General features: G+C 41.3%; 1 protein-coding gene across 1 annotated transcript in view; it reads left to right on the top strand.

Moving 5' to 3' along the window:
* Window positions 1-25,802, top strand: part of srrm3 (serine/arginine repetitive matrix 3) — a 79,912-nt gene that overhangs the window by 25,302 nt on the left and 28,808 nt on the right. Inside the window, exon 2 of the mRNA XM_034152571.1 lies at window positions 14,861-15,177. Coding sequence (XP_034008462.1) covers window positions 14,873-15,177 — 305 coding nt within the window. The 5' untranslated portion in view covers window positions 14,861-14,872. The remainder of the gene's footprint in view (window positions 1-14,860; window positions 15,178-25,802) is intronic.

The raw sequence follows: 25,802 nt of genomic DNA, 5'->3' as shown, positions 1-25,802 counted from the left end.
CCGCTCCTCTTGATAACTGTTGGCAGTGGTGGTAGTCAGTGAAGCACTTTATCCACCGCCTCACAGACTGTCTGTTGATAAATGGAGTGTAGTTGCCCTTGCCTGACCTTAAGCCCACCACCGATTTGTCTTCCTTTTGTGTTCCACTATTTTAAGCCAGAGCTGTTTGTAAAGGAAGGCTCATGGTTGTCAGTTATAAACCCTATGGCTATGAGGACAGAACCATCTTCTAATTGATATAATCAAGTTTATACAATAGAATGCTGCAGGAATTATTAACAACAATTTTGCCCTTCTGGATCAATCATCTCAAATGTCGTTTTGTTGGTTAAATTGCCTGAAATAAACTATTTGGTTAACTTGAGCTTAATAGATTTTCACGTTCTGTTCTACAACCAAACATTTGTCGGTAAATACCCTACTTGTGAATATTGAAGCTTTTACCTGTTATAAAAAACATTGAAATCAGTAAAAGAAATCCCATTTGCTTTTTGTTAAGGGAACCAATGCAATGCTAACTTCCAGGGTACACTATAGGAAACGCAGACATGTGTGCTGGATATTAATAAAGCTTGTTAACATGTTAGAGGCCAACAATCATCTAATTAGTTGGTACATGAGATAGTGGTACCTATGGACATGGCACACAACACTGTAGCTATAAATAAGAATGTGGCGTCTCAGTCAACATGCCAGATTTAATAAGGACTGATGCATTGTTGGCTACGCTGCATTTGTAGTAATCTGTTATACCACAGCAGCAGTTGCAAATATTACAGCCTTATTAGATGCAAGCAAATTGAGCTGTGGATGTGTCTGCTGTCATATGGAAGAGGCTTGGATCTGGATGTTCCTCTTGTATTTAAAATGTGGGATTGGGCCTAAGCCTGAGGCCAGATGAGAGCTGAGGGTTCATTCCTATCCCGTAATTACAACAGTAATGACTTATCAGTAAGGAGTCGGACCAAGTGTCAAATTGCCAGGTGCCTGAGGGCTATTTTGCATTTCGAGCATTTTGTGAACACTTTGTGTAAGTGTGTATGTTAAAGACTTTACCTGAGGGAATAACCCTAATTTCATAGTGTTGAAATGTGCATTTCTGCAAAACCAAGGGAAGCCTAGAAGTTAAACAGTAAGAAGATTTGGGAGGAGCAAGCAAAACTACAAAATCATGCTCCTTTGATAAACATGTGGTCATTATTCATTTGAAAATGAACGCTGTTTGACTCTAAGGCCTGTAAGACAATGAATCCAGGAGTTGGTGCCTTGGCTGTTTAGCAGGGACAGATTGGGCCATAAAACAGCTTTACCAATGCTCCAACAGAAATGTATTAGCCATGCTAATGACATGGTTCTAAGGGTATCGCTGGGTCAGCATATGCCCTCGGACTTTCCCTCTTTTCCCCGTAATCTTCCCACTCTCCCCATCTGCTCTGCCTGGCCTTCCCTCCCTCCTCCTTATCTGCAACTCATTCCCCTCGGCCACTCGGTCTATATTCAGGCCCCGATCCTTTGTTCCTGTCCATTCATCATAGTTGCTTCATTGCTACATTGAGCTTTGTATTTGAACTTTTGACCTGCCTGTATGATATTTCATCAATAACTCATTGAAGTCATCTTGCTGCCCTCTCAGTCTACGTTTGGGTGTCATTCCAATTTCTATGCATAATCAGCCATGACCGTCGGATATATTGCCATGGAATATGTTGGAGTCGATTTCCCTCAGAATTTCAATAACTTTGGTTTATCACTAGATGTTTCCAGAAGCATTGCAATTTGATCAGCTTTGATCAAAACTGTGTGCATTTTGTTTAGTGTTTATAACAAAATGTTAGCATGCTTATACACTAACTAAATCTATTTTCCATTTAAATGGCAAGCGAAGTTGGTCATTTTACATCTGTTGCATTGTTACCCAAATGATATAACGTGGTAAATAACACTGTAACACAATTTGCATCGTTGTATCTATTGGGAGGGTTAGGGTTAGTGGGTAGTGTGCTGGACTTCAAATCAGGGGATGGCAAGTTCGAGTCCCACTGCAGTCAGCATGTCGTTGTGTCCCTGGGCAAGACACTTCACCCCAAATTGCTCCTGTGGGGATTGTCCACAGTACTGAATGTATGTGAGTCGCTTTGGATAAAAGCGTCTAACAAATGACATGTAATGTAATGTATTTGTGTGGTCTTCTCCAAAGAATATGATCCATATTCGCTCTGTGCTGGATAACCTATCCTGACATGTTGTATTGCGTTTCTTCTTGTTGGTTTGATACCTTCACAATGGCCGTGCTGGAGAAAAGAAAGAGAGATATAGGTGCATTAATGCTTATTTATATAGGGAGAAAAACACGCTAAAAACACTTTTGTCTTCTAGAGGTGAAAGACTGGCTAGCATTGTCATGTTAGCATGCTGATGTGAGTGATTATTAAGTACCTCTATAAACAGCTACAATGGGCACATTCTTAGTCTTGTTTTGTTTTTTTAAAGAAAAATTCAATTTCAATAATTGTGTTGCACTAAAACGTTTTGTTATTCAAAATGTTAAGACCACAATGAGTTGCACTAGATTGCTTTACTTAAACACTAAACAGGCCACTTGAAAGTGAATGATATAAGTTGGATATGAAATCAAATAAACAAAAGCCTTTATATTGTATTTCAAATGAACGGCTCCTTCTTAAACATTGCACAATGTCAGGAAACAAGCTGTTCTTGCAGCTTTGTTTATAGTCTTTACTTTCTCAGTGACTTACTGCACATTGTGACTCACACTAAGAAACTGCAATCATTTGACTCAAAGTAGCTTTTCTACATAAAGTGATACAACATGAAAGAGTCTATAAACCGATCTCAAGTGTCATCATCATCAAAACATCATTTGAGATGTAAAAGCTTTCTATGAAGCGACAGAGAAACAGTTCCAATAAACACAAGGACCTTATCATTCTTATATGTTCCCTCTTCTGTCCTTCTGACTGTGTGGGAGGACATTCTTCTTCTCTTAATTAGCTACAAGATAGCACAGTAACTTGCATGTGGTTGATTCTGTTAACCATTTCAATCTCTAAAACTGATCAGGGAAGGAAATGTATAATCTTCATAACTGAATAATTCTGCTAAATTAGAAAATAAATGAAACTGATTATCATGTTATCTGTAATTTACATGGAAAAATGACAAATGTCACAAATGATTTTCTTTCCATGAATCAGTTAGACACATTGGGGTCAGGACAGTTGCACTAAAACAATACAATGGAGCTGTAGGGGAACTAATAACTACATAATTAGCTTCACCTGCCTGGAGCCAAGTGACACAGAGCCTGAATCCCCAGTGTGATTAAAGGTCTCATGACTCAGCAGCCTGCATGGCATGGGGTAATGCATAAAGCTGCCCCTGATTACCTTCCTGGAGAGGTGTAGGCAGCCAACCCGTATTTAGAATCAACCCTTTGGCTGCACCGAGCAAAACAATACAAACGCCTGACAAGTTTTATTCCTGTGGGAAATGAAAAGAAGCTTTGTGTGAAGTTTGAGGGATTTTTGTTGTTGTTTTGCTATGATTTGTAGAAGGTGGTTGTTATGAGGAATGAGAGTGGGTGCAGCACTTGGCATAGGTGAAAGGGTTTATTTTGTGTTGTGAAGGAGGCTCAGAAAGGATGTCCCTGCAGTCCGGGGCTGATTGCAGTCGGGGGAACGAAGGGCGGCTGCTAACTGACAGCCATCACTTTGTATCAGGAAGCTGATCGCTCTGCCACTCCAGAGTTCCGTGTCAATTAGCAGCAGCGCAGGCTCGTGGAAGAGAGGACAGCCTCATTCCTCTGCTGCAGCCGTCTGGAGATTGGCTTCAGATTGCTGCAGGCTCTGAATCTGTTCAGCCAACTCTCTCTCTGACTGGCTCCATCACCCAGCACAGCAGGCAGGTGGATAAGAGGAAGATTTCATCCATATCAATACCATGTCTTCAACGCAAACAGTGTGGAAACATGATAAAATAGGCGGAATAGTGTGTGAATTTTTTACCACGGTTTTAAATAACCGATGGAATCAGGCTGACAAAGGACCCCTGTGATGAAAATACATCTGTGGTTGTGTTTCCTGTACATTCCTCTAGGCTGTACACTTCAATGCTACTGTAACGCTGATCACTCCTCAGTGGAGCTCTGAGAAGCACTTTGAAGCCAACCCTGTACCCACTCCACCTACTGACTTTTTAAATAAGGTTTCCTTTGAAGCTGTAGATGGAAGTTAGAGGTGCTCCAGCCACCTCAAGAAAGCTTTATTAAAGATGTCTTTATCTGTCTTAGACGGAAATTGCAATTCGTTGTTTGTATTATTAGGGTGGGGACAGAACAATTGATTATTATTATTATTATTATTATTATTATTATTATTATTATTATTATTATTATTAGCTTTTTTAGATTCTAAAGTATTCACAATTTAAACTTTTTTAATTCAAAATAACCTATAAATTGCTTCTGATTACTGACATTTAAACACCAAGTCAAAGTATTATCAAGTATTATTGTGTAATTTGTTGATGAATCTCACAATAACTAACTTGAACTTGTTATTGAAGTTACTGAGAACTCCTAAATACTTGTTGTTAAAAAGTGTCGATTTTTGCAATTGCGAATGAAAAGAATGAAGTTCCCCTTGGTCTTAGGGTTTGCCTTTGTCTAATTATAATGTTTGCAATTACTTGATATAACCTATTTCCTGAAATGACCACCCCCGTTTGCTTAATCGAGAACTGATTTGAAATGTAATCGCTACCCCATGTTTCAGAAGTGAATTGTGAGTTGCCAAAAGATTCACACCCCTCAGTGATCATTTCATGGAAATAATTATGAATGAATAATTTACAAGAGTTATGAGTATAACCATTGGCAAATAATAGCTCAGAGAGGGAAGGAAAAATATGAGCCGTTCAGATAATTATGTTGGAAGGTCATTTGCATTTGTGGGAACACATCAGCCACAGCTGGTATGGTAATGAGCTAATATGCCGGCCGTTATATAAATTCTATAATGGATGGAGAGTGCATGTGTGGGCTAATCTCCAGATGGCTGTTTGACATTCAGCATGACACAGATACAGAGAGGGGAAGAGGGCACAGAGGAGCGCACTGCTCTTATCACCCTCCTTGAATGAAAAGTGATGTTATTTCTTTTTGCTTAAATTACCGCTCAACTTTGGCTGCCCTCCAAACATGATGAATAAAGTTTGAGTTTTGCAAACATCATTTTCTCCCTCTGGGATTAACTTGCACTTCAGAGAAAGACGCCAATGTATTGTCTTATTCTCAAAATGCGATCCAAACTGAGTTGGAAAGCAGGTTTTCAGCACCGTACAGAATTAGCTGCAGCTCAGGTCTCAGAAGCACAGTGGCAGTATCAGAAAAACTGCTTTGTTTGCTAAAAGAACATTTGAGCTTATAGTAGTGGAACAAAGGGTGAAGTGGTTGATGGAACCTGAAAGTGAATTTAAGATGGATTTGCTGAGTAAGCAGCGCCACATTATACAGAGGCTGAATCCATTAATACACTCAACATAGACTATTGAAATGATATCTTAAAGAAATGCATGACCTTTTACTTTTGTGATTTTTTTTAACTTGTATTAAATGAGATCTGCTCGCTTTGATGTGAAAGATACTGCAGGGACAGAGGGATCATTATTCTGGCACATTTAAGAGACGGAAACGCTGTAATGAAGTTATATGGGGTTTAATGACAGAAGGTGACATGCTTTAGATTGTAAAGCCCACTAAGTCTGATTTGTGATATTGAACTATATAAATAATTCAATATAGTTGTTTACACATTTAAAAAGCCATGTGTGATTGCCTTGTGGTTTTCTTATTGGCAGTGATGGGGAGTATTTTGTCTTTGTATCTAGTTGGCTTTATAAGAAATGCATTTCTTATAATTTGTTATATTAATTCTCAAATATAATCTTTTTAACAATTCCTTTTTTACTTTCCCCACCATATCTTCCCATAAAGGGACGATGGTGTACATGTATTGCACCTTTATTGAAAGACACACTTTTCTGTCTGTGCACAAAGTCTGAAAAATTATATTTTTTGCAAATGTGTTCCATCATTGTTATGGAATAGTAACATTCTAATAAAACAAAAGTACTTAATTTAAATTAATCCTTAAATCATTCAAAAATAGATCCAACAGACCACTAATAAACATTAGGAAACATGAATCCAACACCATCAGTGCGATCTTTATTTGCCCTTCTTAAGAATCCCTCAGTGGTTACCCATATGCAGCGCAGTGTATTGCAGAGTAATGTGCTGACAGGCAGGCACGCAGATCTCTCCCCTGCCTGTGACCCCACTAATCCCATCAGAAGCAGCCCTATGCTAATCATTCCTCCCCTGAGACTCTACACATGGCAACACAGTGGAAATGATACGTTTGAACATGTGAATTCAGTTTCGCTACAAGCCACCTGGAGCCGATTTTAAAACTGCTGAAGAGTCAGGGAGAGATTTACAAGTTTGATCTTTTAGGAGTATGCAGGGAAAAGTAGTCAAAGGACGAGCGTCAATTCCTCCAGATTTTCAACCACCATTTTATCTGTGGGCCAGCCCAGAATGAGCCCAGATGTCTCCTCATAGACAGCCTCTCTGTTTCCCTCTGAGCTGCCTCGCACTCTTCATTCTGTGTGGAAAATGGGACGGGGGCAGGTTATTTCTGTCACACTCCGTCTCTAGGGCTGCAAGGATGTTTCTCCACCAAAGGCCACATTTTTCAGCCGCATTCTCGCCTCACTCTGTAACTCTCACAGCACTCATTAGTATGTTATTATGTAGTGTGATTATCCGATTTAGCTTTGAATGATGCAGGACTGAGCTAATTATCTTTTTCCTCCTCCATTAATCTGCCAATTATTTTCTCGGTTAATGTCTGGTCTATGAAATGTCAGAAAATACTGAACATTTGAATGCCTTTTAAACCCAAAGATATTCAGTTTAGTGTATTTTATAGAAAGAAATGCAGGAAAGCTACACATTTAAAAGGGTGAAATTAGCTTTTGCATTACTTTAAAGATTAATAGATTAATGCGGTTGCCTATGCGTCGTTGCATGCCCGCCGTCTCATACTGCTAAATTGGAAAGGAAAAAATCCCCCTTCCTATATTCACTGGATCAGGGAAGTGATGCTTGGGTTAGACTTGGAAAAATTGAGATATGCAGTGCGCAACTTTTTGTCATAAATATTGGACATACTGTATTTGTGAAAAACTGAAAAATAAAGTTGTTAAAAAAAAAAGATTAATAGATTATTGTAAGAGTTGAAAATATGAACCAAGTGGCTCTGGCTAGTACTCTACATACAAAAGTACAGATTTGCAGAGCTCTGCATCTGCGAGCAGCCTCCAGCACGGCAGCGTCTATCAGCAGCGTCGCCTCCTCCTTTCTCCCCGATAGAGCAGAAACCCTCACCTAATCAGAATCAGAATACCTTTATCAGTCCCACAGAGGGGACATTTACGTAGTTACAGCAGAAAAAGAGCCACAGACAGCTTAATGTTACATATGTTACATAATTACATACATTAAAAAGTACTAAGTTATGATATAATACAAAATATAATTAAAAAAAGAAAAAAGTTACATAATTTTCAAAATACACATCCTGTAACAGTTCTAAGGATTTAGCAGCCAGGTATATATAGCACAGTTATTAACGGCATATATATATATTGCACATATAGCACATATTGCACATAGTTGGTTGGTATTTAACAGCAAGGGGTGTTATAGTCTGTGTTGTGGTGTGTGTGTGTGAGGGGGGGGTCTACTAGGGGCTGTGCTGGTTGTATAGTCTGACCGTTGCAGGAAGGAAGGACCTGCGGTATCTCTCCGTGAGACAGCGGGGGTGCAGCAGCCTGTCGCTGAAGGAGCTGCACAGTGAGGACAGGGTGTCCTGGAGGGGGTGGGACACATTGTGCAGCAGGGAGGACAGCTTGGCTGCCATTCTCCTGTCTCCCACCACCTCCACAGTGTCCAGAGGACTCCCCAAGACAGAGCTGGCCTTCCTTACCAGTCTGTTCAGTCTCTTCCTGTCAGCAGTCGAGATGCTGCTGCCCCATATTTGGCTCCTGTTGGTGCTTTGGGAGCACAAAGCAAGTGAAGCACTTCACACCAACCAACTGTTTTCATTCTAACTCTATTTCTCTGCATTAAAGGCAGCTCTATGCTGGGCTGTGTCTGAGAATGAATTCACCAAATCAGAGCAGCTGCTGTGTGAAAATGTGCTTAACTGAAGTGTATTTAGTACCGTCTCGTTGCGACGTGCTAAATGAAACAAGTGGCAGAGCTTTGGTAAACGGCAATGCATAATAAATGACATGCATCAAAACTCTTGATCCCCCATTTGGATTAAAAACAAGGCCACTGTGCACAAATATCCCTTCCTCCTTCTCCATTCCCATTCCTCAGACCTCCTCGGCTCACTTTGTATGCACTTTCCACCCAACTGCCATTAAAACAATATATAAATAAAAGAGGAGAAAAACAAAGGGTTGAGGCTGCTTGCTTCCCGACAGCAACCCAACGTGCCAGGAATGGAAACAGCTGACCTTGAGAACACATCCTCTGGGTGCCAAAGTGCTAAAAACAAAACACCAGCTTCCAGCTAAAGGGCAGATTATTTCAGGGGAAAGGTGTTGTGGCAAGCGTGAGATATGAAACTGAGTCAGAGGGGGAACTTTATTCAACACATATGCACACAAATATATCCAGAATACCTACTTTGACTACCCAGGATGTTTTTTAGCTTGTTTCTGACACTCAGTGTGGATCACCCTGCAATCTGAGGTTCAGCCACCGACTGAGATCCGATAACTGAAGCCTTTCAACACCGAGTGACCCGGCTTAATGTGAGCTGGGGCACAGGGTTAGAAGGAGAGTTGGCTTTTAGTGAGCAGAGTGACTACAAGGAGACTCTGCTTTTCCTCTCTAGTCTAGCACCATGCAATCCACTTAAACAAGCATTACATTTTCTAAGGAAAGAAACCATAGCTTTCTGTTTTCTCTGCATTTCCCCACTCTAATTGCAAAGTCAGATCCATTAACTGTTTCAATAGATTATAATTAGGCATCCACATGAGGCAGACGATATGATGGGATAGAACAATAATTATTATTCCTGTGAGGAGACTGGATTGTTGCTTTGGTTTGCATTAATACAGCAGTACTTAAGAGACATTCTACCTCCGGTATTGATGTTGTGTCAGTGCTGGATGATTTATAGAAATCAAGATTGGCGGAAAATAATCTAATCCCCCTGGGTACTGTAGTGCCGACTGAAGTCAACAACAACCTGCAATTATTACTGCAAAGAGTGGAATGAAAGCTTTACATACACAATATGTTAACTCTCATCTAGTAATACACACATGACTGTTACTGCAGTATTTACATTAGCAGGTCTGGATGTACAGATGGTTAAACATATGTTCTGTGATGAAAGTGTCCTGCTGTGTATATTTAGAATGTAAAAAAACTGTTCGTAATGTCAGATGCAGAAAACAGACTGTACACAAAATGAAAATGTTTACTGGCTCAGATGGAGCAAATGACGAATGCATGGTATCAGATTGCTAAACTCTTCCCATGTTGATGAATTTTATAATGATTATGATCAAATGTATAAGTATTTATGTGTTGATGCTTAGCTGTAATGCTTTTTCTCAATGTATACAGGTAGACAGAAATGCTACATGTCATGCATCAACACTGCTATATATTTCCACTGCAATCAGTGTGCTTTGTGTTGAATGCTAACATCAGCATCCTAAAATGCTAACATTGAGAATTGAAATATCTCACTGACTAGCGGGTATTATGTTCAAGGCCATCGCCATCATTAGCCTGAAAATATTTGCTAATTAACATTATTTAACAATTAGAGCTAGGATAGTTTTGCAGCTATTTGGTCATAAACCAAAGAGTTTGACGAAATACAAACTTGATCATCCTGAGGGGAGCAACAAGGTACGTTTTCACATAAATGTAGCCCTATTTCCAGAAAATCAACAAAATAAGTGTTGTAGTGGAGTTAAATAAACAGTAAGTTGAGCTAGTTCTCTAAGGTGCCATTAAACCGACAGAAAGGCCACAACAAGATGATTATTAAAGCAGCACCTGTCAAGCTTGTAATGATGAAAAACCATACGGAAAACATTTAGATTATAGTGTGTTACATAACGTTATTGTGTTTTAATTTATTACAAGACAATACAACAATCTTTCCCCCTCAGCCAAGCGTAAAACAAAAATGTTTCTGCCATTTTCCCTGTGGGGTTTTTTATGCACCCGTAGAAAACGAAGGTGAATGAACCACACGGAGCTGTAGGAACATGCATTGTTAGGTTGCTCGGCACCATGGATATCTGTGCAAAAATGTTATTAGAACTAACCAACAGGTTGGTGGATTAACCCATTGAAGGAATAGTTTTGTGTTCTAAATTGCACCTGTCATAGCCATAGACATATTCTTATAGAAAAAATTGTTAAAATGTTTTTTTAGCAGTAGAATTAATTGCAGCATTAGATTGTAACGCTTGATGGATCATGTCATTATAAACAGAAAATCATCAATCTGCTTTCTGCAATTAATTATCCCAATTGAGTTGCTCATGAAGTCAACTCCTTGTGAAAATGTGCTTCTAATGATGTAGGCAGTTAGCTGGTAATCTATCCATCAAATATTCCAATTTAGAGCAGCTTCCAGCGGCTGCAGAGTGTAGTACAAATGATGCCATTTACTTCTTGGTAATGATATATATCCTCTGTAGAGCAAGAATTAAAAACTACTATTATCACACTGTGGCTCAAGTCCAGGCAATCCCCCTCTCTAATGTCTCATTAGCCTAATGAGACCGAGATGTTTTCACTGTGTGGCCACGGTGATGTTATCCTTATTAATTGAGCTTTAACAGCGTGATCCATCTACTTTATATCAGATGAGTCAGCCCTGCGTGGGCTATCAGCAACCGTATCATTAAGAGATCTTGACGCTTGTACTTGACTGGCGGCAAGTCTTCAACATTTTAACCAGGATTATTTCACGCCCTGTTGTTGTTGTATAAGGCTCGCTGTCAGCAGAAGACAGGCTGCAGTGCCGACACAGCAGCAGACAGCGGAAAAAAGCACGGGCGAAGTTTAAGAAGAACCATCTTCTTCAGAGCTATGGCTCTCTTATGTCAAAGCAATCGGTGTCATTACTCTAAAATACAATATTGAATGTTAAAGTGCACATTATCTCTTTGTGATTTGAATTAAATGAGGGTGACACTTAACAACTTCACTTAGCATAATGACTAATTACAAGCAGTGTTTGTTGGGATGTGACAGTCTTCTACGCCCTGGCAATAATAGCAGAATAGACTGGTGCCATTAAGACAGTCGCTGCAGATAACCTTCAGTCCCTGCAGAGGACTCACACAATTAATTTCTGTGCTCCGTTGCCTTATCAGCTCACTGACAAGCCTCCCCTTTCCATTTTCTTTTCATTACACAATTAAATGATTTAGTTGTCTTAACTTGAAAGAGAACAGATTTTTCGTGTCCACCCCTCTCGGGAACAAAAGGAATGACTGTGCAATGATGCATTAGTCTAATGAGATGGTTGGATATTTACAGCATGGTTTAGCATATAGGCCGGCACCTGGCTTCCCAGCTTTGAAACACCCACATCTGCCGTTCATGGAGAATTCTCATTTTGGATGGGAGGGTCCATTCCTGCAGATTTTCAGATGACTTCTTCACTTTATTTACGCTCATTACAGCTGAAATTCAAACAGCTTCGTATGTACGCTTGAGTGCGTGTGTTTAAAATGTGTGCAGTTTGTTACCAGGAGCGATTCAGCGGCCAAGACATGATGTCCAGCACAAAACGGATTAGCAACAGTCTTCCTCTCTGGCTCAAAGATCCAAACCTGGGCAGTCACAGCCACCTGGTTTAGAGATGAACTGTGTATGCACCAATTGTGACATTCTGGGATTATAACATTGCTTATATGGCGATAGCCAATGCCTTCAACAATGTTTTACCTGTTGCTATGTTATTTAGTCATACTTTTGTGCCAGGGAAACAAAAAATCGTCATTATAAATAAAAACTGATATTTTTTATATTCATTTATAATGCACATTTAAGAACAAACTTTAATATAGCCTTTTTCCCTAAAAAATACTGCTTCATATGCTATATAGTGCTATAAAACTACTTAGTGAGGAAAATGTTTCAGTACTTACTGTAGACTGCCCAACAAAAACATTATATTCATGGAATATTTATTGAGGGTCAAACCAGTGCCTTTTTCTCCCTGTATCATGCTTACTGCGGTGAGCAAAACCGACGTGACACAGCAGATAAACAGCATCCGCTACCATTTGGTGAAGGTCAACTTATTTTTGATAGGCCCATGGCAGTCAACAAGGTGTATATATAATATATATAAAAACAGAGCGAGCCCTTCTCCCATTGGTCACCACAGCCTCAGGCAAATACAAGGCCGGCTCCTCATTGGTCAGTTTTGATAACACGCCAACTGTCAGTCACTCAGCAGCAGCCAATCAGGTTACAGTACAGTAGCTGTGGAACTTTCTGTATATAAACTTTGCATCCCCCAAAAAACTGCGTGACAGGAAGCAGGAATAGATTTTTTCCAACTAACAATCCATTATTAGAATACAACGTCACATTCAGTGACTTACATCCAATCTCCAACAGAGGGCCGTATGTCTACCTGACTGTTCGTTCAGGGCTTTTGAGTGAGATTATTCTTCTGAGTTGTTCTGTGACTGGCGTTTGCAGATGAGAGATTGCTGGCACGGAATATCAAGTGCTGATTTACTGTATAATAGATTCAGTGCTGATGCCTCCTGCTGCTCCGCCACCTGTTCTGTCAGCCCAGAGTCTTGTCGCCACGCTCAGATCCACGGCTCGTTTACCAGCACACACAACCCCCATCCACCAGAAAGACTTCCAGAACCGCCTGAATACATGGCACAAGCCGCTGTACTCGACACTACCAATGATCAGATCAACTTGGATAAGATAGGACGGTGGTTCTGGAGGTATGTCCATCCCGTCTCACTGTCTTCCTGTTTCCTCCCCTGCTTGTGTGACGGTGATGAAGTGCCTCGGTAGAGCTTTTTTGGCTCCTCAGTGAAAAATGAAGCCATTAGCTGCAGAGGGAGGGTGCCGGTTGTGGGAAGCCGAGGCTCTTGGGCACATAAAGGCCCTCCTCTCTTCCTGCGTGTTCTATCGGCCTTAACAGTACCATCCATCTTAATCAGAGTACAGTCTATGCTGCACTCGTACCAGACAACTCTTTTTTTATTCTCTTAAATAACAACCTCATCCTTTCAATCAGTAAACCAGCCAGAAACAGAAAGGATGTGCAAGTCAAAAACTAAGACTGCATTTAGTGTTTCTACGAAAAGCCATGGGGAAGAGAGTAGTGTGAACATGTTCATTAATAGTTATCACTATGAAAGGGTTCTCCATTGGTTAGTGTTTGTGTTTGAATTTGAAATAACTCAGAAAATACTGTGAACATTTGATTTGTTCTATGTTTTTATGAATGAAATGCTCTTTAAATAAGGCAATGAATGATGAATGAAAACCACTTTAAAACATTCAGAATACAGTATAGATAGGAAAGTTTGCCGGTGAATAAGTTCTACTGAAGTTGAGATTTCTGGAGTGTAAGAAAAAATATATTTTGAAGAAAAGACCTTCAAAGATATTTGCAAGACACAGAAGGTGAATAGGGTCTCCAGTTGATAACTCACACTAGGAACATTGTTTTATGTTACAATAAATTAAATGCATTGTTCAAATATGTAAATAAAATGTAGGAGAAATCTAATGTGGCAAATGGACAAAGTTAGCAGTTAACTAAATATGTAAAAAAATAGTTTTCTTTTCACTAGCCTGAAGGAAAACATGTTCTGTACATACTGTAGCCCAAACTCCTAACATTGACCAGTGCATGAACATAACTGTGTTTTCTGTAGAGTGTCCCCTTAAAGACTAAAATCAATACTCTCCACATGCTTCTCTCACCAGTTGTGTTGCTTAAAGTGTGTGTGTGTCCTTAAGCCGTTTAATTTGTTCCACTCTTATTCTCCCTTGGCTCTCGTGATGCATGTTTGGTACATGACCTTGGTTTACAGCTTCAATTTGGTCCAGGAGACAGGAGTTTTAAAAGAGGAATGTAACTCTCACTCTCTCCCCTAACCTGCCTCCAGGCACTTCTCTGCTGTTGACTCATGCAGCAGAAGTTACTGCCAGCGCTGTCTCCCACAATGCATCATGACATGTACGTGTGTGTGCATTTGTGTACTCCATGTTGACGTGTGTGAGTGTTTGCAAAGGGTACCACTGCTCAATTCAGCCAGAAACTCTGCAGCCTGTCCAGACATATTAACATCTCCGCTCATCTTTCAGTGTGTGTGGCTTACTGTTCATTCAAATATGCTGTTTTGGGTCAGCATGTGTTGGACAACATCAGATGGCAGCTTTGTGGTTGACAAACCAGGGTTCAGGGGCCATAACGGGGCCCAACACAGTCTTCCACCCTGCAGAATAATATTTTCATTTTGTATTGCTAAATGTATGCCTTGTGAATAAGAATGACTCACACGAAACCACAATTAACAGGGAACAGAATTCAGTAATAAATGGAAAAAACCTCCCAAATTAGTGTTCTTGGTATGAATGGATGTAAAATCATGAGCATAATATGAAACTACCAATATCCATAAAGCTACCTAGCGTTCTTCTGACAGATCTCTCCATCATTTGTCTCCACAGAGTTCAGCGATCATGTACGATGCGGCGAGGGTGCCATCTCCTAAGGATGGTGCAAACGGGATGGCCCAGCCGGTGCTGCCCGGAGCGGGAGCCGCTGCAGGAGCAGGAGCAGGAGGGCCGACGCCCACCGCAGCCCTACAGGCTAAAAGTGAGGAGGGTCAGCCAGGTACAGAGGAGGAAGAGGAGGAGGAGGAGGAGGAGCCCAAAGCTGAGCCCGTACTAGTGAAAAAGCCACACAGAGAGATTCTGGACCATGAGAGGAAGAGGAGGGTGGAGCTCAAATGTATGGAGCTCCAGGAGATGATGGAGGAGCAGGGGTATGTACAACCATTGACGATTATAATTTGGGCCTCATGCAATTAGAAAGCATTTTAAAAAGGGCCCTATTATGCTTTTGGGGTTTTCCCTTTCCTGTAGTGTGTTTTATATCATTTGTTGTGCTGGTCTGCAAAAGCTAAAATCCCAAAGTTCCCTCCAGAGGGAGTTCCTCTCCCACACACTCTGCCCCGAAACGCCTCGATTAAACTTCTTTGTTTATTTCATAGGAAGAAAAGAGCCTAGAGAGAATTATCACCTAACTCTGCAGGTTTTTGTAAGATGCGTACATTTGAAACTCTCTGGTGTTGTATTCAGTTGTGGCAGGCAGCTGTTCTCAGACTATAACAATTCACTGTACACTACCTGCTCAGCCCCTCACAACAGAAAGACACATGTAGAAACTATCCAGGGAACATAGTGGATCATATAGCAGCTACAGACAGATCTTTCCCTCAGGAGTAGGTACCAAAACCAGAGGGAAAATTGACACAACTCTAAATAAATGACAATGAAGTAAAGACTTGCGCGATTTGAGAAATATAATGCCTCTAAACTTGATCAGTGTACATTTGATCAAAAGATTGATTTAAATTAAGAAAATAAAAACATTTTGTTTAATTTGTTGGCATATGAATCATTCAGTTGAGTGAATATAATCTTATTCTGACAGCAGGGTCTTTACGCAGGTCAGTGTCCAGGGGATAACCCTTTCACATTACCATCTGTATAATCTTCTCTCATCTATCCCCAACACTCCTGTCCCCTGGACAGACTTTGCTTCTTTTTTTTACTCTCAAACCTCAAGTCAAATAATGTCTTCATTACTTCTGTCACAGTACGCCACTGATGACACTGTGTTGGCAGCTGTATTATTGTTCTAATTGTTTAAAGTCCTCTAATAGAATTACTGACACTGATATGTCTGTTACAATTTCATGGAGTGACTTGAAAGACTTCATGTAAATGTAGTGACATTTTAGTGAATGATTATAGCCCACAAATGGAGCAGAACAGGTAGTCTTATACAGCTACTTAGGGCCATTGATTATGCTAATCTCATGAATGTTCAGCTGCTCATGGACAGTTGGCATTCATTAAGATGAAACAAGTTTTTGTGGTTCAGAGATTTTAATGAATCCAGACTCAAAGAAAAAATGTATATGTATTGTAGGATAAGAATATGAAATATTCATGAGATAAGCACAATTCGTGTTGAGCACAAAAAGCGGTTGAGTAAGCACTCCAGTTGCACTGAGTATAATATGCCAAGTGACATTACTGTTTGAAGTGAAACAGCAGTTGTTTATCTTTTTCTTACAATTGGGTTATTGAGGAGCTGGTGTGAGCAATGAAAGCTTTCCCCTTGCAGTAGAGCTCTTGACATTGACAGGTATATATACCTGCTGGGTGCTGAGTTCACAAGCTGCACATAAACATTACATTCAAAATCTGTTAGCTGCCAAAGTCATTTTAACTGAGAAGAAAAAAACAACAACAAACCCCTGCAGAGAAATGTGGTAAACACAAGGGGCTGCGCTTTTGTTAGGAACGGGTGCGCAGCAGCTGGGTATCTTTGATTTACCATTTTTAGCAGCATGATATTTAAATAGGAAGGGATCAGGATGAATGCATTTTGAGTAGTTGTGATAGCTGGCATACAGTATAAACTATAATGTCACTTTTGATTCCCTTTGAAATCCTCCCTGTATAATGCTTGTATGATGTTAATGTTGTGTTGGGAAGAATAACATGAAATGCCACAAATAAAACTAATGTGCAGGGAAGCTGTGATCCTGGATGTAACTGTCCTAGAATAAGAAGCAGTCCCATATTATCTGAAGGACTCTACAGGGATCTTTTTGGCAGAGACCGGGGTGCTTCCTGCTTGGCCAGCTGCCCCATTCAGCATAATTGGCAATGTTCACAATCAGCAAGCCGCTGAAGGAGCGAGTTCTTGTCACTGTTCTCGCGGCTCCTCCTTACTGGTTGGGCACCTGTGGAGGAGCAGGCAGGTGCTGATGAGCCTAAAAAAGAAGAAATGGTGTGTTAGGATTTTACACTTACCTCACGACAACAGTCACTGAAGGCAACATGTTCAAGACACTGCTTAAAAAAAGAATAACTCAATTACTTAACAAGACCTTTTTTTTCGACAAAATAGAAGGGACAGTTTCCTATGCTGGGCCCCCTATCTGGACTACACTGAACAGTCAGGAGGAACTGATGTAACACATTTACTGAAGTTAATGTGTTACATTGACAACAACAAAGCTTGGGGGATTTTAATGTTCAAAATAATTTATGACTAAAAACTCTTAAATGTCAACCGTTTTACTTTCATATATTTATATATATTATTTTATAAACACCCCTGATTAAGTTAAGCTAAAATGTGCGGACATGAAGTCTACTAAAACAGTATAAGGTATAACTAAATATGATAAACTATCAACAACAGATGTCACTAGACTGTGTAGACTACAGTACACACACACACACACACAGTACACACACACACACAGTACACACACACACACACACACACACACACACACACACACACACACACACACACACACACACACACACACACACACACACACACACACACACCACACACACACACACACACACACACACACACACACACACACACACACACACACACATATAATTCAAGGGTTAAAAGATGGTGATACATGGAGATTTATACATCAGCAAGCAACATAAACAAGATGGTTTATGTCTCTGAGGCACATTACTCTATATTAATGTCCTCCTCCTCAAGTAATGGTTCTTATCGAGGTTGCCATAGAGACAGATAGGGGAGAACACAGACCAACCCAGCTTAGTCTGCTTCATTAGCATGATGTCTGTCCTCCAGTACAAAGTTAGGAAGAGATTGGTGTGTTTGTGGTGAATAATGCACAACCTCCAACAAACTCCTGCCGGAACAACCACAGCTCGCAGGCAGACTGCAGGCAACTCAGACTGTAACTAATGACAAACTGCGATTCTCTGTCAGCACAGAGAATATTCATTTTCACACTGATGCCTCGTCACAGTTTATTAACATCACTCAAAAACAGATTGCAAAAAGTCAGATTGTATAGAAGTTGATGAGTAAATGAGTTTAACTCCGACCTGTGGAACTTTGCTGTCATTCCCTCTTTCTCCCCATTTCCAATCAATCTGTATTTTATCTATAAGAAAGGCCTCCATTTTTCCTCCTCTCTTTTCCGCAGCTGATTAATTGTTTTAGAGTATGTACATGCATTAAATCAATGCTCATGTGGGGGGTTTGCAGAAGGTAGAGATGGATTATCCTTCCCTATTCTTCCTCTAATTTTGCTACCCATCCCTCCTACATTAAGCGTGATGCTTGTCAGGCAGTGAGGCGTGTTAAAACTGCAGGGTGGAGCTACAGATTGATCTGACTGAAAGGGAATTGCTGGACACAAAAAAAAGGAGGGGGTGTGCTTCGGCCATCTGTCAGGGTCCACTCATCTCCTGGCTTTGAGTGGTTTCTCATGGTTTGAGACGATGTAACGGAGTCAGGACGTGGAATGGAGCCGTGTAGAGGCAGGCAGCAGCTTGGCTAATGATGGCCGAACACAGGGAGAGCAGACCAGCTCTACTCAGCCATCAGACAGAGCGCACGAGCTCGCTGGCAGTCAGTCGCATTTCAAGGGCGCCGGCCACTCAGCTGAGCGCTGAAGCCCTGCTCACACTCAAGTCATCTCGTTAAGCTATAATAAAAGGGAAATCTCATTTGCCAGCTTGGCTCAGCACAGCTACAGTTGCCTCTCCAATTTCTAATGTTCCGCTTTAAATGAGTGTGAGTGCATGTGTGCAGGATTAAGGGATAGAGCAGGGGGATGAAACACAGGGATGGAGACGGAGAGCCATGCCAAGCATTAGACACAATTAAAATGGTGGCTGGGGGTCGGTTTTCATTATTTATGGATATAAGCCACTAGGCTCAGACTATACGTCACCTCTGATCCCCCCATCCTGATTGAGTGAAGGATTAGGCTGGGGGGCAGGTTGGATCCCTGCCTCCTCCTCTAACCCTGCCAGCATGGCAGACTCTTCCCTCCTCCCTTTACCATCACCCCACCAACCCAACCATGCCCTTCTCCCGAGATAAGACCAGGATAAATAGTCTGTCATGAGAGATGGCCTCACCGTTGGAGCCAATTAGACGGTCTCAGCAATTAAAGCAGTCTGTTCATTTAGCTACCCGAGGCCCGGCAGCATCTCCCAGTCAGGGTGCACTCAGTGCTCTGCTGCCACTGGGAACATTGCTCTTTTATGTATATTAGATGTGCTGCAGGTTACATACATTATAGGAGCTCTCAAGCAGCGTCCTCCCGGCCTGAAAAGTGAAGCAAATTAAGTTAGTTATAGTTGCATTATTTCTAATGGCCAGCAGGAGGTGACTCAACGAAGTCTGGTTGTAAAAAAGTCAATGAGAATATTGACTACTTTCCCAAAATAATGTATTGTCTCAATCCCTAGATTCAAGTCTTCTGCAATTGAGCGTGATGTACATTTTGTAAATGAGGGTCCCTTTTAGAGCTCAATAGACGAGATGGTATCGTATGATTTAGGGCTATGCTAACTTGTGGTTGACAGATCTCTAAACAGCATTAACCGGCCTGGGTGCTTTTGTCTTAGAACTGTCAACTTTTAAAAGATTGTTTTCCAACTATAAGAGTTGATGTGAAAATGTCTTTCGTTTAATGTTCGGTTGTACTGAGATCAACCCTCTTGAGTCTCTTTTTGTTGAAAAAAACAATATGGTGATGGCAAAAAACCAAGATGTGATTCTTGAGGCATTAAAATGGTATCTTGTGAATCAATGGGTGACAAGCCGTTCTTACTACTACTTTGAGGAGATGGCACAGTACATTTCTGAAGCTCCGTCAACAACAAAGTGTTTCTTTCACGGCAATAATACTAAAGGTGGGTAGTGTCTTTTATCAAGAAAGTGATATGATAAAACAGTTCCCTGACAGATTTCAAGGTCAAAATCTGCTCTGCATACAAAGGTCCAGATTCTATTTCAGGGCTGTTTTTCTCCAAACTAATTGAAGCATAAGGATTGCACATGATTTAAACTCCTGTGGTGTCTGAGGCTTTTTCCAGCTTCTCTAATGAGCTCGCTTCACAGGGCCACTCACTCAGACCTGCAGGCTACGTGGGGCTGTCTTCATACACATGAACCCCATACATGCATCTGCCTAATGCCTGCACACGCACACACACGCTAGCTAGAGGAAAGTGTGTGCCTGGCCTTTCTGTTTTGCATGCGTGACACAATGTGTTCTGCCAACAGTAGGGGCTTTTTAACTACATGGGAGAGGACGTTGCCTTTCCTGCTTCACAAAGCAGAAAAATGTATGTGTATAAGAAAATGACTATCTGTAGTTTTAAAGCTTAGTAGTGAGGCTCACACAAACACAAAGCACAATGTATTTTAGTTTGTACAGGTATAAAAGGGCATACAAGCAATTCATTCCAAGACAGAACATACTGAGGTCTATTGATTGACAGACCGTAGCTTCTCGGTACAGCTAGGTGCCTTCTCCTCTGCCAAAGCCCCTCTTACCTGTGGGGTTCCCCAAGGCTCGATTCTGGGCCCCATCCTTTTTCTACTGTACATACTGCCCCTAGGTTCAATACTCACAAAACATAACATTCCCTTCCACTGCTACGCCGACGATGTACAGATCTATCTGCCTCTCAAAGCAAATGTCACACACTCACTACAGCAGCTGATGGACTGCTTAGCAGAGATAAAATCCTGGCTGAGCAAAAACTTCCTCAACCTCAACGAGAGCAAGACCGAGGTCATCTTTTTTGGACCGCAACCTCCAGCCTCTCCGGTTGATATTCTGGGCTCTATAAAAAAAAACATCCTCCCCTCGGTCATGAACCTTGGAGTGACATTCACCAGCACTTTTAAATTTGACAAGCAGGTCAGCACCGTAGTAAAATCCTGCTTTTTTTAAATAAGACTATTGGCCAAAACCAAGTCGTATTTATCTTTTAAAGACTTAGAAAGGGTTATTAACGCCTTTGTAACCTCGAGACTGGACTATTGTAACGCTCTGTATGTGGGTATGGACCAGGCCTCAATCAAACGCTTACAGCTAGTCCAAAACGCTGCTGCACGTTTGCTGACTGGTCACAAAAAGCGCGACCACATCACCCCTATTCTGGCCTCACTACACTGGCTTCCAGTTCGGTTCAGAATTGATTTTAAAATCCTTTTATTTGTTTTCAAAGCCCTAAATGGGCTGGCTCCGGCCTATATAACTGAACTCCTCCATCGCTACACCCCAGCCAGAGCTTTAAGGTCTGCTGACCAGCTGCTGCTGGTAGTGCCCAAGACCAGGCTCAAAACCCGAGGGCACCGAGCCTTCGCAGCAAATGGCCTTAGGCTCTGGAACACTCTGCCCCTCCATGTGAGGTCGGCCTAGACCCTAGGGGTTTTTAAATCAAAACTAAAAACACACTTCTTCTCTCTGGCTTTCTAGTTAGAGCGGAGCACGACTCCTGACTATTCCGTGTGTTTTATTCTTATTTTGTTTTTTAAGTTATATCTGTTGTAATTTATTGTCGTTTATTGTGTTTTGTAGTAATGTGTTTTTATTACATGTACAGCACTTTGGCTCGACCAAAAATCGCTTTTAAATGTGCTTTATAAATAAAACCTGATTTGATTTGATTTGATTGTAGTACTCAGAAGTTAAATTGCTCCACTTTGGATGCTACTGCTGTGGTTTTGCCTTAATAACATCTGCAGTCAACTTTTTGAATTGCAAGAGACGTGGGTAGCTGGGATCTTATTAAGAGAGCTGCTCTCAAAGCCTCAAAGGCCAGAGCAAATAACTATCTCTGCTCTGATGGAGGTTTTCCTGCAAGCCAAAGCCTGTGTCATAAGATGATAAGCCTGTGTCCTATTAGACTGGAAATTGGAGGGTAGAACGACCCATTTCATATATTGTCACCGGGGGGGACTAAAGCCAATATAGTTGGTCCACGCTGGACAAAAGAGCATCAATTGCTGTTGTTACAGGAGTTCTTAGAGAAGATGAGCAATCAGAAAGAGGGTCAATGGCGGCTTGTGCTGCTCCTACCATTGATCTGCTTATTGTGGGCGAGGTGTAAAGGGCAGCTTTATATAGTGAGAGAAAGGTATACTCTTTCCTCGCTCTCTTTCTGCCTGGTCTTTGTAGTACCTGTTATCTAACCACACAATCTATGGCTGTAGAGAGCATCAATTAAAAAAGCCACTCCACTTGAGAGTTAAGCTATTTCGCTCTAAATCGGCGGGTCATTCTAAATTCTGCCCCTGAAATAGAAATGTGGAGGTGTTCGGGTCCCCACGTTCCCCAGCGCCATTCAATCTTGCTAACTACATTGGCATCACTTTTCCTCTTCACTCTTTGCAGCAGGATTGATGGCTGCAGAGTTTCATAGGTGTACGGCAGCGCCTGGGGACGACTTGTGAAAATAAGGCTCTTCAGACATGAAGCGCAGAAACATCTCTGGTAGCCAGAGGGAGAACACACAAACACACAAACACACACCTCCTCTTCAAATCAATGACTATCAGCGTAAGGAGGGTCTCTGGGCCACAACTATTCATTTTGCAGGATCGTGAGTTAATGGGGGGAATCAGTGGGGTGCTCAAAGCTTTTTAATTAGTCCAATCAACTTCTTTAATCGTGGTGATTTTTCATGGATAGGGTGGCCCCCCCCTCCCTCTGATCGATGTACCCTGTCTCTCTCTGCCCAAATCACTGGGACTCTTCACGCTGTAGGCTGAGGGTCTGGGCTAAATGGTTTTCATTGGATTCCACTTGGCTTACTCCGACCTCTGAATAGTCCCACCTCACACACAAATACACACACACACACACACGCGCACACACACACACACACACACACACACACACACACACACACACACACACACACACACGAGGGAATATTTTTCTTCTTACCTGTAGTGCTATTTATTCATCTATAGTGTATGAGTTGCCAATTGTTGAAGAAAAGGGCCAAAGGGATGTCTGCCTTTCCTCCAGTGTAATGGAGTTTAATGGCACTCTGCTTGAAAAACAATACATTTAAAATTCTAGAAATCATAGTCAGATTTTTTTTTTCTACACCTACCTAAGAAAAATGCATGAAGTCATGGTTAAAGGCTTGTGGTAAAATAATACTTTTGCAGTAATCAGCTGAGATGTAAAGTGAACTAGTGTGGTGCTATGCAGCATTTAGAATGTGTAAGCATTCTTCTGCGCCTAAAATAATAATACCTACATGAATATACTTCCAAAAATGTCTAATTATTATCTTGAAAAGAGACATCGCTTTTTTTCAAATGAACTTGGGTAATTTAGGTCCTACAAACCAAAAGCGCCATCGAGTTCCATTATATTAGAGAGAAAGCAGACATCTCTTCAAATAAACTCTCCAACACATGACAACTCGCAACAAAATAATCTAGATTGATAAATGGCACTACAGCTCAGAGGATAAAATATGTTATTATATTTAAAGCGGAACCGTCCCTTTAACATTATTTGTCATTTGAATGAATTGTTATCAAGCCTGGCTGAGAGTGACCGCTCCAATCAGCGCCTCCTCTGCAGTGTGTGGGCAGAACAGATGGTGTTGGACAGAAAGCAGCTACCTTTACGGCTGCAAGAAGTGCTAATTAAACGTGCAGAGGAGAGAAGAGTTGTTTCACTGTGCTCATCCTAATAGACACTGACAAACATCCATATGTGGCCAACTAAGCATATTGATTCAGAGCTCTTTATGGATATTTGCCAAACTTCCCTTGAATGCAACTCAAAAGTTTGGCGATGTTTTTCCTCTGACTTGTTTTGTCTAAAGATTCTGTCTTTGTAGATGACTCACAATTCACCCGGTTCCTCCCTGCAGACATTCAGCTGCTCTGTGGAGAATTCTCCTTGACTCTGAACAGACTCTTTATCGATGCAGCCTCGCTACTGGGCATTCACTTTCACACTGTGGACGGTGAGCTAGACCGACCAAAAAAACCACTGCCGAGATTCATGCTGAGAAGCTGTGCAGAACTTCAGTTTCGAGCAATTCAATGGAAGGCAGGGAAAGAAGGGGATACAACAGGTCGTGTCTCCTTCCTTTCAAGGTGCAACCCTTCTTTTCCTCATTTAACGTTAACAGCGTTAGCTGCGGGTGCCGACATTCTCATTGCATCAACACAAAGAGAAGAAGAAAGTCCTACAGCTGTGGCGTCTGTTTGTTCATTCAGGAACCTTTTTCATGATTTTAACATATTGTCCACCCTTCCTTGACGCACAACAGACAGCTGAGAGTCAGCTAACGTACATCGATGGCTCCTGCGATGTGCATGAAAAGCCATGAATATAAAGTGTGTGTTTGTGGAGTCCATTGTGCTGAGTTGACAGCTGCTGGGCAGAGAGATTGCCGTACAGCAGGACCTGATGGTGCCGGCTCCTTCTTGTCTATTGGGCCATCTTCCAGCTATTTCAGCTCTCCATCGCACTTCTGCTAATCTCATTCTCCGCACCACCATTGCGCTGATAGCACCAAACTCAGAAAACATGGTATGGGCTGCTAAATGTTATCTGGGAATAGAAAACACTCCTCAAACTAATGCCATTTCCACACTGAAATGAGCCCCAGGTTCATTTGCAATCCGATTTATAGAATGTATCCTGCTATGAGTGGGGAAAGGAATCTGCTGCAACGTGTGAGTCTCTGAACCAGTGTTGAGTGATTGACAGCTCCTCTGCATCAGCACTTAATGCAAGTGCAGCGCACATGTCAGTAAACAGGAACATGAACTACATGGACAAAGGCACGTGTCGCAACCTACTTTTGTTCACTTTAGTTCTGGAGCTGTTTTTCATAGCGTGGGTCAGGCACTTAAGGTTCTTGCTAAAATAGATCCCTATTCACAAATAGGGATAAATGCTACCCAGGGGTAGGGGTTGTGCACTATGTTCAAATCCTCCAACTGGCCACCTCCAGCCCAACAACTGGCAATTTCCGACATAGTTTTGTGATGTGGGTGTGTGTGCGTATGTTCTGGCTCTACAACAGGCTGTTTTCCCTGCTTGCATCTATATAATTATTGACGTTGGGAGGCTTGATTTTTACAGGAAGAATAATTTTGCCATTCAACCATGTTATTTCATGTTTTATACAATGTTTATTTACAGTTTGCTTATTCGCACGATTAAATGCATACCAAGTTAGCACTTCATGTTTGCCTCGTATGAATGTGCACACAACAGAAACTGAATTACTCTAGTCCTGAAGAAACTGAATTGTTAATTAAAACCTAAAGCACCTCAATTTCCTGTACGAGTTGGATCGCTCTCACAATAATTTCTTCTTTATTGTGGCAAATTAGTGAATCTCAATCTGAACATACTGCCATAACCCAGTCACTCCTTGTTGTACTTGATACAAAAAAACGACCCTTTTTTTTGTCATGTCGGAGTCTTCCAGTCAGTCTTACTCTGCGATGTCTGTCTCCCGGCAACACTTTCACTCAGCTTTATGAATCCTTTCTCTTTCCCCCTCCCTT

The sequence above is a fragment of the Trematomus bernacchii genome, unplaced genomic scaffold (assembly GCF_902827165.1).
Source record: "Trematomus bernacchii unplaced genomic scaffold, fTreBer1.1, whole genome shotgun sequence".
Lineage (NCBI taxonomy): Eukaryota > Metazoa > Chordata > Actinopteri > Perciformes > Nototheniidae > Trematomus > Trematomus bernacchii.
This window is presented reverse-complemented; position numbering and strand designations above follow the sequence as displayed.